Source organism: Phaseolus vulgaris, chromosome 3, assembly GCF_000499845.2.
Source record: "Phaseolus vulgaris cultivar G19833 chromosome 3, P. vulgaris v2.0, whole genome shotgun sequence".
Taxonomy (NCBI): Eukaryota; Viridiplantae; Streptophyta; class Magnoliopsida; order Fabales; family Fabaceae; genus Phaseolus; species Phaseolus vulgaris.
The window spans coordinates 35,463,035-35,476,412 of record NC_023757.2 but is presented as its reverse complement, the minus strand read 5'-3'; the positions used below and the strand labels follow the sequence as shown (position 1 = coordinate 35,476,412).

The 13,378-nt window shown below is 29.6% G+C and overlaps 1 protein-coding gene across 1 annotated transcript; it reads right to left on the bottom strand.

Annotated features, from left to right (window-relative positions):
• Positions 1-6,987: 6,987 nt before the first annotated feature.
• Positions 6,988-12,537, bottom strand: LOC137807330 (NADPH--cytochrome P450 reductase 2). The gene is made up of 18 exons (XM_068607934.1): positions 11,887-12,537; positions 11,702-11,761; positions 11,536-11,612; positions 11,370-11,427; positions 11,199-11,285; positions 11,070-11,106; positions 10,218-10,287; positions 9,930-10,124; positions 9,755-9,847; positions 9,433-9,658; positions 9,242-9,325; positions 8,996-9,147; positions 8,604-8,700; positions 8,326-8,475; positions 8,155-8,232; positions 7,944-8,066; positions 7,753-7,866; positions 6,988-7,440 (listed from the first exon to the last, which is right to left on the bottom strand). The coding sequence occupies exons 1-18, from the start codon at positions 12,226-12,228 to the stop codon at positions 7,360-7,362; spliced, it is 2,124 nt and encodes a 707-aa protein (XP_068464035.1). The 5' UTR covers positions 12,229-12,537; the 3' UTR covers positions 6,988-7,359.
• Between the last annotated feature and the right edge of the window lie 841 nt (positions 12,538-13,378).

The following is a 13,378-nucleotide window of genomic DNA, read 5'->3' as shown; positions in this document are numbered from 1 at the left end:
TTACGACTAAAGAAATTTAGCTTTATCACTTGGTTCAAAAGAACACAAATTTATATTTAAAGTGATCAATACTGGGTTGACAATTAGTTTTATTTTATATATCTGCAATGAAGCATGAATATATATATATTAAGTTAAATGCCATGTATCTTAGTGATTATAAAATTACCTTCTAAATGTAAAAGTCATAATGTATATTTGGAATTGTTAATTTGCAAATTTTAATTTTAATATTTATAGTTTAAATTGATAAAAAAAAATAGAAAGTCTATAAATGTTCATTATATATTTTATTTAGAATTTCATTTACTAAAATTTAGATTTTATAATTCTTTAAGTAAAAAGAATATTATGACTACTCTATTTGTGTTATATTATATTTGTAAGGAAAAGTAACTTTATGAACCGATTAAAGTAAAGCAAATCAATCTATACTAAGAGTAATTTCTTTCCTTCCTCTTTTAAGCAATTTGTTAAGAAGAAATGTTGTTAGTTTAATGTTTGATCTTGAAAACTTATTTGGATAGATTCGAGATTCTGAAAGTGTTAGAAAAAAGTTTTGATAGTAGGCACAATTCAATCTAGGTAAAAAGTATTAATAATTAATTTTGTTTAACACTTTAGTATGAGTTTATTAAAATGTTGGGTGTGCATGTGTTTTGATAAAAAAAGTTAATAATTATTTTTGTTTTTCATGATTTTTCTAAGGTTGTTCTCGTGTTGAGTATCAAACAAGTGATGTATTGTCACTCAATCAATATTCAAACGGTATGCAATTATCGCATTCACACTAGCCATTGCTCAAGCGACAAAAAGATACTCAAGCAAAGAGTTGTGTAGTTCAAACAATAGTTTGTAGGTTGAACGAATGAGAGATTAAGACAAAACTCTCTCCTTTAGAAGCATGTCACTTAAACGAGATTAAGGTGGTGTACTAGGACCCTTAAGCAATGATTGGTTGCTCAAGCGCTTGTAATGAGGTGGCTGAAAGTTATGGAACTTGTTGATATGTGTACATCACTCAAGTAACATTATAACGCTCAAGTGACATGTGATCACTCAAACGATAATGTTTGATTCTAGTACTAGTGGTAGAAAAGAGATATTGTTCAAGCAGGATGAACTCACTCGAGCAACGTGTTACTATTTACAATAGATGTTGTTGTTACATATAAATTACAATGATGTTAGATATATAGATTATAGACATGATATTGATTGATGATAATGAAGAAGAGAGATCATTATGAGGTATGTATATATAAGATGAGATTTTTGGCTTGCACAAAAAGGAATAGGATAAGAGGTCAAAGTGATATCATTTTTTTGTTGTCTTATATCCTCCACATGTATGGAGATAGTCCTAATTTAAAAAAGGAATATCTAATTAGTTTTTCATAATTGAAAATGATGTGTGACTTCTTGATATTTTTTCAAAGAGTAATACAAAAAATAAATTAAATTATTATTCAACAAATTTAAATTTTAGATTTTTTTAAAGGATGAGATCAATTCATAAGTATCTTTTATATTTTTTATTTATATAAATAAGTGAAATAAATATTCAAAATGTATAGTAACATCTTTATGATATGTTGGGGCTACATGGGTAGAATTAGTCTGACAAGTAGCCTATGTGACAAGTGACATTTGTGGTGGAGTTTTAAACATGTAAGTTCATTAAGTACATGAAATATTTTGGGGTCACTAGTGATTTGATTGTGTAGACAAATTAGAAGTTGAAGGAGGTCCATATATCAAGCATGAATAAGTAGGCGTATCAATTGTCATATTCAGAAACATGTGTTAGTTATTAATAGAGCATACTTAATATGTATGTGTCTTTCATAAGATAACTTATGACACTTACAATATATGTTGTGGTGAATATTTTAATTTAAATTATTTTATTCTTATTTTAATACTATATGTAAAAATTATTTTAAGAAATGAAAGATTAAAAATTGTATAAAAATAATATATATTTTGATATTAATAATAGTATGTATTGTTATTGCCTATTAGCTATGTCTAGTTTACCATGTTTAGTATTCAAAGTTGGGAGTTCTTTCTTTTATATGTACTCTAGTTATCTAATGATGTAAATGATATGTATTTATATAATTTTTTTCTATATTTTGCAGTAAATGTTTTATAAATATATTGTAGGTTTTGCATTAAATAAATAAAAACGTTAAAAGCTAGTACTTGCTTTCTATTTTTCTTAAAATAAGTTTCTTAACAATATTCATATTGTGCTAATTAAATTGATTTACAAGCTTCTTTTTATATGATTGTTTTGAATCCAGTTTGTACAATTCTTTTAACAGTACAACGGTTTCCATGAATAATATTCATCATCATTTATGTGACAAAGTTATTTTGAGACAAACATGTTATTACTCGCTGTTTTATGTGAAAGAAGAAAATTAGAAATGTATGTGAGTTCATAATAAATAAGATAGATGTTTAAAAAAAGTATTACGTATTGGGAATTAATCTATCTAAATCTGCATAAAAACAATTAAAATTGGTACGTCATGTTTGGTAATTCTGGTGTAATTTGCCTTTTATGAAAAAATATCAAGAACTAACATAAAAAGGGGCGAAGAATATTTTAGCAAAAACACCCTATAAATTATGGTTAGGTGAAGATTAAGACCAATAACAACTTCCTAATAAGGACTTTCACGTGTGAACAAAAAGAAGCCTTAAAAAATAAAGGAATAACCCACATTTTGTGTTGTGTGGATGAACTTTTAGGCATGAGAACTCAAGTGCTACTTTGATTGTGTTGGGTGGCCTCATGCTTCATGCTCCACAAAATTTTCTAGCAACTTCCATAGCTTTTCAAACATTGCTGTCATGTCATGTTATCTCTCACTGTTAATTAATGTTATTTTAAACTTTAAAAATAATAATTAAATAAAAAACTTACTATAACACTTAAAAAGAGATGAAATGTAATAGTTATTATTATTTTAACTAAATAATTTATTGTCTTTATTCAGAAAAGGTTTATATGTAAATCTGCAATACTAAAAAAAATACAACAAACTAAGAACCAAAACTAATATAAAAATATTTTTAATATGTTTTAAATACGTTTTTATAGTTTTGTAACTAATGACATAAGACACGTTATTCTATTTTTTCACTGTAATGGTGCATTGTTGTCATGTCTTCTCTATACATTTAAGATTACTGTATTTATTCTCTTGAAGCACAAATACTAACACGTACACAGTCATACAATATAAATACGAAGATACGTATAATTTTTAAAATGTAAAATACGAAAATACATATCTATATATTATATAATTATAAATTATATAGATTGACAATAAAAATTTATGTGCACAAGTATATTTTAAGTTTTTTTAAGCAGGAAAATATTTTTTATAGTTAGTTCAAAATGATTTGTTTCTTATTTTATAATCATACTAAAAATTCATATAATAAGTTTGAGTTTTTAAAAAATTAATGTGTTTTTTCTTTTTAAAATTGTGTTAGAATTATGTTAGAATTGTCAAAAATTCAATAAATATTTTTTGAATTAGATACTTCACCAATACATATCCTACGAATGTTTTTTGATCCGATACATATATCTAACACGAACATATGATTTACGAGAAATATACGAGTTCTCATATGTTTCTTCTATACAATATTAACAGAGAAAAACTTTAGCATTGATGGATAGAAGCATTTACGAGAATAAGAGTTGAAATTTTTTATCATATTGTTGGACTAAATTAAATATGGTTGATTGCCTTTGTTCCACTGCATCAACTGCCCAGTAACTGCCATCATTATAGGTGAGGAAGCTAACAGGCCAAGATTGTTTCTTCACCATTTTAGTTGCTTTGTTACAGTGATTTGGTGAGTATATTCACCAATTTTGTTTAGGATTAAATTTTTATGAAAAAGCATAATTGATATTTTAAATAAAGCTTTTTCTTTCAATCACTTTTTAGATTCATAAACTTAAATTTGAAATGTTAGTTGAAAATTAAAATTTAGTGTCTTTGAAGTTTTAGACAGGACATTAGGTGTGTGAAGCCTATTTATGATGAACTGCAGCATTAAATGAAAATGAAGAATTAAGTGAACTACAAGCATTGACAATATGAAAAGGGTTATTTGTAGACCAATAACAAATACCAACAACCTGATTTGGTTCAAACATAATTGAATACTTAAATACACTAGAGGTTCAGTTTCTATCATGTTACCTAATACAATTTATTAAAAGAAAGAATTCGTGTCGACAAAGAAATTAATTAAGAAATATTTTTAGTAAAATAAAATTTAAATATGTTTTTAATTCCTAATATAGAACTCTATATTTTTCGTTATCGTGAATGTAAAATATAAGTTTTACTGAATATAAATTTGAAATAAATAAATAAATCACAAAAAGTATGTAAATAGAATATGGTTGTTAATTCTTTATTTCATTATAATTTTGTCTTATTAGTAAAGTTTCTCTAAAGTCTCATTAAGTTGAGAAGTTAATTAAGATATTTTATTGTGTTGTCAGTATAATATCTAAGCAGATAATAAGGTGAACATTAAATATTAATTCAATTAACTGTTTCATTTCGTATTACAAATTGTATCTCTTTCTTTTCTTCTGTTAATGTTTTGTAAGGAGAAATTATAGGATATCTTTAGATAAGGGAGGTTAATTATAGCATTTACTCTTTATGATTTTATTAGATGAGTGAAGGATATAATCATAACTTTTCAAATAGTGATAAAATAATGTATTATATATTTTCTGAATTTGGTGTAGATGATAATACAATTACAACACTAAAGCGTTTGAGATAATGATAATATGTGTATATATAATACATGTTTCATATGTATGTGATGATTCTACATATTAATATTATATAATATATGTTTAATATGTATATGATGATAATGATATGATATAACATTTAGTGAGATGTAATACATGTTGTAATAATGAGTATGAGCCTTTATAAATTAAACATATATAATAATAAAGAAGTTAGATAGCTATATAGTCAAAATTATATTTTATTTTAGTTAATTTTTTTTACATTCTTTGAAGAGCTATAAATTCTAATTTACACTGTATATAAAATGTTGATAATATATATTCAATGAAATACGAGGATTAAATGAACCGTAGATTAAAATCTTTTAGTTTTTATAACCATTATTTTTTAATTCTTATTATAACTTTAGTTAGTTTAATGCTAAATGAAAAATATTAACCAACATAATTAAGATAATAAATAATTTTTTAAATTAAGATAATTAATTATTTGAGATACGTAATTCAATTAAATGATATGTTTTTTTATTTCATACAAATAAAATAATTATAAATTGTTTTTATCTTCTCGTCCAATAATTTACCTTTTTAACATTTTTTTTTATTAAATATAATTATAATTTATTTATAAGTTTTTAATTTATCTCTTACATATTATAACTTTGAATGATTGAAAATAATTTATTTTCTATCATATCTTAAGATAGGGATTTTATCTTTAAAGACAAAAAATAAAATATGTTTATATTTTTAGTAACTACTAATTGTAATATAATAAATCTATACACAATATTAAAAATAAGTATTAAAATTTTCATTTTCTTCTTTATACAGTTTAAAAATAATATAGAAAATTATTTTATTAATATTTTATACATAAAAGTAATTATTATTTTAAAAATCATATAAAAATTAGTTCATAATATAATAAAAAGTTACATGTGATTTAATTAACTGAATTATGTAGATAAAAATAGTATAATTGTTTTAATTTCTATTTTAATTTTTTTGTATTAAATTCATTATAATTAGTAATAAGGACTAAAACATACTAACAAAATATCAAATATTTTTTTTAAAAAATATTAGAGACTAAAATGAGATAGAATAATAGGACTTAAAGAATATTTAAGACGATTATTTAAATTAGTTTAAAATTGTGTACAAACAGAAAATATTAATAATTTAATTTAATATAAATATTATTATTAATTCGAAAAATATAAAATGTATTTTATTATCTTTGTCTTTAGAGATAAATCTTTGTTTATGATATATTAATAAAATTGTTTCATAGCACTTCAATACCATAACACCATGATTAATATGTAGAAATAAATTATAAGATATCTGAAAATAAAATTATTTCAAATAGAAACACACTATTTAAAGTAAATTATTGAATGAAAAATAAAAGAAAACATATAGTTAATTTATTTATGTTAAATAATAAATAAATTGTTTTATTAAATTATGTATTTAAAAATATAATCATCTTAATTAATTTGAAATATTTTGTTATCTTAGTTATAACTATTATTTTTGTTAACAATAAACTAATTTAATTAATATAAAAACTAATGAAAAAAGTTAGAAAATATTAAAAAATTTAAACTAATAAATAGTTTTACAAGGATTGAAAGCATGGAGGCATATTTGTCAGAATCAAAATCATATTTTAAAAAGACAATACTGATGGTTACCTCTTGTATGTCATCGATCATATTAGAAAAGGAATAAAACTGAGTAGTGAACAATATTTTATAATATTCTTTAATGAATATAGAAAAATCACTTCCTTAACATTTTAACTTCTTTTATATGATTTATTAGAGTAAATTTTCAATATCAATAAGAAAATTTACTAAAGTAAATATTACATAGTTTTCATTTTTTATTTTATATAAATAAAGTAAGAGAACAAACATTATTCTCCCTAGATTTTCGTCAGAATAAATTAGAATTTATGTTGATGATCTATCTCTTTGATTAATATATCGAATACTTTAATCCCCTTTCATCTGGAACAATTATTACTTATAAAAATAGACACTCAGACAGTGAAATGTCTATATTAATGAACAGATTGGGAAATGCAAACTGTGACAGATCCAATTGCCATTTGTGCTTAAGAGACTATTGCTTTTTGGGATATTTAAATCTAATAATAACACTTGAACAAATTAATTTCTTTACCTCCAAACATTTTCATAGTTCATACGATACAATACAAGGAATCTGTGAACCTTTTTTTCAGGTTCATCATACATTACAATAAAGCTAGAGTAAACACTTGATACACAGTCTACTATAAACACTATATAAATTACAGGAACCAAAAAGAATCCTTTAGAAAATATAATAAAAAAGAATGGTAGGATATGTTGTGGTGGGAACAGGCACCCCCTTAATTTAGAGGGCACTAGTGAAAGCTGGCGCAAATGAGGCCCTTTCAAAAATATCTTCTAGCCACAACTCTATGTTTAAGCACGTTTTATTATTACTTTTGTCACTGCACGGCTTGCATTCAGATATTATCATCACCATACATCGCGCAAATACCTGCCATTTGTTTGTAGACTCTTTACCATGCTCTCAGCCTTGGTACTATCCATAGAACCCTGATATCCAAAAACAGAGGAACTTGATTAAACACAAACTCGGTATCTTATGAAAAAGGAAAATTCTTAGTGTCTACATTCACACAAGACAAAACCCTTGTGTCCTCCCGGAAGAGACAATCTCTACAAAAAGGACATGATGTCTATATGCTCTAGGTAACAAAGATACTTGGTGTTATGTCAACCCCACACAAATCCCAAATAAAAAAATTGACGCTGGTAGAAGCAGCTATTAATATAAGACACCAAATTCACAACCACCAATGCCATCAATTTAAGGCAATTCAAAGCTTGTTATATTAAAAAATATACCTGCTCTTGCAAAATTGTGTGCAGGGCGCGGTGTACATCCCTAGCCATACCCTTCGCATCACCGCACACATATATGTAAGCTCCTTGAGATATCATGCTCCAAATTTCGGAAGCCTGGCACATGAACGTTGATTAAGAGAAGACATACATCTTTGGTTCGTAATTAATTAATTGTACTAGAGAAAAAGTACCTTCTCTAGCATTTCATGTTGCACATATTTCTTGGTGGGTCCCTCTCGTGAGAAGGCAACAATGAGTTCAGAAAGTGCGCCAGAATTAATGAAGTGATTCAACTCGTCTTCATAGATGTAGTCCTTTAATAAAATTATTAAAAAATATTGGTAAGCCGATCTAAATTATATTTAACTCATAAATCTGCAGGATATATATAAGATAACTCACCATTTGACTGTTCCTGCATCCAAAGAATAAAACAGAGGGGCCAAGTTCAGCTCCTCCTTCTTTCAGAGCTAATCTTTCCTGAGGAGCAAATAAAAAACCAACTAAATAATTGGAATAGATAGATGGAAGGAAAAAAGAATTTGGAGATAAAATATCACGTAGACTACATACCTGCAAGAAACCCCTGAAAGGAGCCAATCCAGTGCCAGGACCAATCATGATTATAGGCACTTTATTATCAGCAGGTAGTCTAAAGTTGGACGTCCTAACAAAGATAGGAGCCCAACTGCAGTCCGTGCTTTTCTCCAATGGCACGGAATTCTGGACATCAAACCAAATGGTAAGTTTTGTTTTAAAATGGAGAAATAAACACTTCAGTTTAGTCACTGAAACAAATAGTTTGAAATCTAAATAGTTTAACCGCAATCTATGAAACAAAAAATAAGTACCTTCATCCACGTAGAACACACTCCTTTGTGAATCCTTCCAGTGGGCATTTTATCACGTACTAATGCACAGGTAACATGAATTCTGGTTGGCGCCATCCTGTTAACAATTACAGAAAATAGCCAAACTGTAAGTACAAGAACATTAGTTTCTATGATACTGACTGAGGAAGATGTAAAGAGATCAGAAAAAACTACATTGGCAGTTTTGAGACCAATGGCAACTGCCGCAGACTTAATAATGTCAGGGAAGTTCAGGAATAAAATGGTTGGCAAAGAAAGCAGGACACCACAGACATTGCAAAATTGGTTGCTAAACTTCTTGACAGGACACCTAAGTAACTACATGCCTACACATGTACGACAGTAATGCCAAGCAATGAAAATAAATTTACCTTGGAGATGAGGAGATTGAATAAAATCTTGGCTGCAGACGAGGAGCAACTGCCGCAAAAAAGACACCAATTGGAGGTTTGGCTGATGGAAATTCAGCCATGACCTCAAGGAGACTTCTCTGGGAGGCAATCACCCACTCTGAATATTCATCCTACAAAAGCAGACAAAAGTAATATACAAATGAGAAACAAAAGTAGAAATAGTTACTTTAAATCCCCATGGTATAAAATAATAAAATATTAAACCTTTCCGGCAGGTGAGGCAAGATGCCTTAGACGATCAGCTTCAGATGGATCAGATGCATGAGCAGCTAAGGCAAGCAGGACAGACTGGAAAATATATTCAAAGAATTATTAATTATTACATAAAGTGAATCTCTCGAGAAGATAAATAGACATGATTGAAATTAAGGGTGTATCAAACCCTAAACAAACACCTTTTTGGGTGAACTCAAAACATCTGCATATCGGGTAAGTGCAGTTCTTAGAGTACAAGGCGGGAATGTAGGTGGCAAGGAGCTTCCGCTAAGTGCTTTCCCATCTTCATCATCAGCATGGATAGAGAAATAGGTATCTGGGGACAAACCTATTAACCTTAATGCCTCTTCCACAGTTTCAGACAAATTCTCACAATAAACACCAACATGGTCCCCTGTTTCATATCTGTGAAATAAAACAGGCATAAGAAAATGGAAAATGTAGGAAAAATATATAAACTAGTATATCACGTCAGGTATATTCTCACAAGCAAATACTTACGCAACTCCAGTTCCTGAAATTTCAAATTCCATATGAGTGCAAGATCGATCGGATGCAGGAGTGTGAAGCTCCTTACGCACAGCCACATTCGCCCTGCACATGCATAAGAATTCACGTCAGATTATAGTAAGGCATAACATAACTGATCTGCAACTGAATAACTATCCGAATGTACCTGACTGGATGTTGAGCATCCACAATGGCATGACCATTTACATTATGCCATTTGTTTTCATCAACAGACACTTCCAATGGATCATGAATAACAACCCGGTACTCCAAAACAGCAGCAGTATAAGGAGTAGACACAGTTGTTGTATCATCCTCATCTCTAAGCAGTTGGTCCAATGCTGGCCACAGTTCTTCTTTCCTGCAATAGCATTTATACTTAGGGGAGGAGAAAGAGAGTATAAAAATAGATTCCTGCTCCAATATATTCATTTCAACTAAAATATTTCAATACCATGCAGTAAAGTCATCCTCAATACATTGATCATCATCTCCAAGACCCACTGACAAAAGACGCTTCCCTCCTTCAATAGCAGAGGACAGGTCAGATCATATTCATTGTGAGAAGTAAATCAAAGTTGAAAAGTTAAAGTGAATAACATAAATTTGACAACTACAATACGATTAAGCTAGAAATGCATGAACTTTTCTGTCTAGAGTACTAATTTATATGAATAATGTTAAATGACAACCCAAGCAGAAATCAAATTCATTAAAAAACTACCCACTTATGTTTCAACACTTCATTTAGAGCGTTAATTTAATTACCATTGAATCTGGAGAATCAGTAAAAAGGTTACTTATAACCCAACATAGTTTAATTATTTGCGGAATTCTTATTAAGTGAAGATTTGGGATTGCAATTCCCTCTCATGTGAGGGTCACGTGAAGAGAAAAAAATAGAAAAAATAAAGTGTGTTAGGATTGCAGAGCCCTATAATTTAATTCACCTATTAAGTTTGAATATCTTAAAAAACAATTCACAAGTGAGATCGTCATGTGAGATCCAGATCCAAAGAGTTTAACTATTCACCAAAAAATAAGGCAAGGAATGACATTGTGCAATGTCCATGCATTTACAGTGTTAACTACTAGGAATTTCAACCTTTGGAAAACGATTACACAGAAGTGCAGAATACGAATTGCGGAAAAACGTGTGTATTTATAAGGAAAACTTTTCGTATTATTTAAAACGTCGATCGCCTTCAACAGTGATTGTACAATTTTACCAATCAAATTTAAACCTGCCAATTCCCATGGAAATTCATCGAGTACTGAACGGGATAAAGAGGAATGAAGAGTGTACCTTGCTCAGCAAACAATTCATCCACTACTATAGCCACCTGCGTTAATTCCCACAGCAACCAGCAACTCCGTGGTTAAAATCAAATTGAAACCTTAGAAGGCAAGAAGGGTGTAGGAATTGAGTGCAAACCTTATTAAAATGCTCATACTGCCTGTTTCCGAGGCCAAACACACCATAATGAAGATTCTCAAGCCACCCTTCTCCTTTCTCACCCCCCTAAACACAGTGACACTCAAAGTCAAAACATAATCCCACGATTTCACTCAACAATAATGCCACCGGAGCCAGTATCAAACTCACCTCCGTAAACCATTTATAAAACCTTGCCGCATTATCAGTAGGCTCACCATCACCATATCTACACCAACACCACAACATATTAAATCTCAAACTATACTACACAGAGATAGATGAATAGAAACAACCATAAACAAATAAATTTTAAGAAATGGTGAAAAATACTCACGTGGCCAGAAAGAAAAGAACGTATTTCTCCTTCTTGAGCCTTGCCTCGTACTCTTCGTCATCGGCAGCGTAATCATCCTGCTCAGAAAAATCCCCAACGCGTAAGCTTAAAACACGTGCTAACAAACAAAACGGAAATAGAAGAACAGTAACAGCAATAACGGTACCAAATCGACGACTCTGAACGTGGCTTTCTCGTATCGCGCTTTGGCCTCTTCCGCTATGGCCTGTTGTAACGCGAAATTCAATTTCGAGTGAGGTTCAGAAGAAACAGGGACGATTAATTAATTGATTGATTAATTAATTAATTAATTAATTAACAAGTTTTGGGATGAATAGATAGAAAGATTACCTTGGAGAAGCCTTCGGCGGTGCCGGTCTGAGTGCCGAAGAAGACGGTGACCTTCTTGGTGCCATCGTCGAGCTCAATCTCGGGAAGCTTCTCGACGACGCGCTTGGGAGGCTCGAGAGGCTTGGTCTTGGGGGTGGCAGATCTCCGCCAGACGAAGACGACAACGCAGCCGATGAAGACGGCGATGGAGGTGGTGAGGATCATGACGAACTGGCGGTTCTCGAGAAAGACGGTGGCGGCGGAGGAGTTGGAGGATGAGGTGTTGGAAGGGTCGAGTGTGCCCTTGATCATGGCAGACATGAGATCCAGAGGGGATATCTTCATGGAGCTTGAATCTTCCATTGGGAAGGCAAGGGGAATGAATGCGTTGAGGTAATTGAGCGAATGAAGGAAGAAAGAGTGTGTGGTGAGTCTCTCGTCTCGGAAGTTGGTGCGTTGAATGCAAAGTAGTTGGGAGTTGAGAGAGAGAGAGAGACTCTGAAGAAGGAAAGGCGTGGGTAAGGGGGTTATATTGTTGGGAGGGAAACAACATCAACAACAACGACGCCCACCAACCCAGACCGGTCAAATCCACCTACCACACCTCCCCTTAATCTTAACCCTGGTTAATAATCATAATCCTCTGCTTACTACTTCTATTTTTCTTTTCTCACTATTCCTTTCATAAATTTATATTTAAATACTCTTCACTATTACCAACAATAATTCCCAGCAATTCGTTAATGAATCTAATTACCACTCTCTTCCACAACACTCGATCTACTTTTTCTAATCTAATTATATAATTTATCATACTTACAAAATTTATAATCATAACAATAAATTTATACCCTCCAGTATTTATAACATTCTAATTCTTCTCACAGTTTCCTAGTATAATTCCTCTCTCTTCTCATTATATGTACTTTAGTCTATAAATAATTTATTTAAGATTAGTCCTTTAAAAAAGTAAACAATATTTCTAAGTTCAATACTGTAAATAGAAAAGAGATAATAGTTTTTCTATCCCTTTTAATGAAATTAAAGTAATAGTTAGACCTTTAACTTAAGTTATATATTTTTTTCTATTAATTCTAAATTAAAAAATGTAAGTAGATAGTTGATTTTATAGTTTTTTATTGGTTCTTGATTTTATTTTAAATAATCAAACCAACTTCTATAGTTGCAGCGAAAAAACAAACTTCCATAACTCAATTATAAAAAGAATTACAACATAAAAATGACCTTGTTATATATTTCTTGAACCACTTGCATCCTTGAAAGAGACAATGGTGTTTGAATATTGTACAACTAATATGAGTGACAAAAAAAATCTTGGAATGTTTAACTGAATTGTATTTTCAAAAATTAAACTTGAAATCATATAATGTCAAATTTAACTTAATCTAAAAAGTGACTGATATCTATTTTGATAATAATTATTTTGAAAGTTTGTAATCGGATATAAAATTCGTTTATTTATTTAAAAGTAAATTCTTAAGTATTTTAAGAA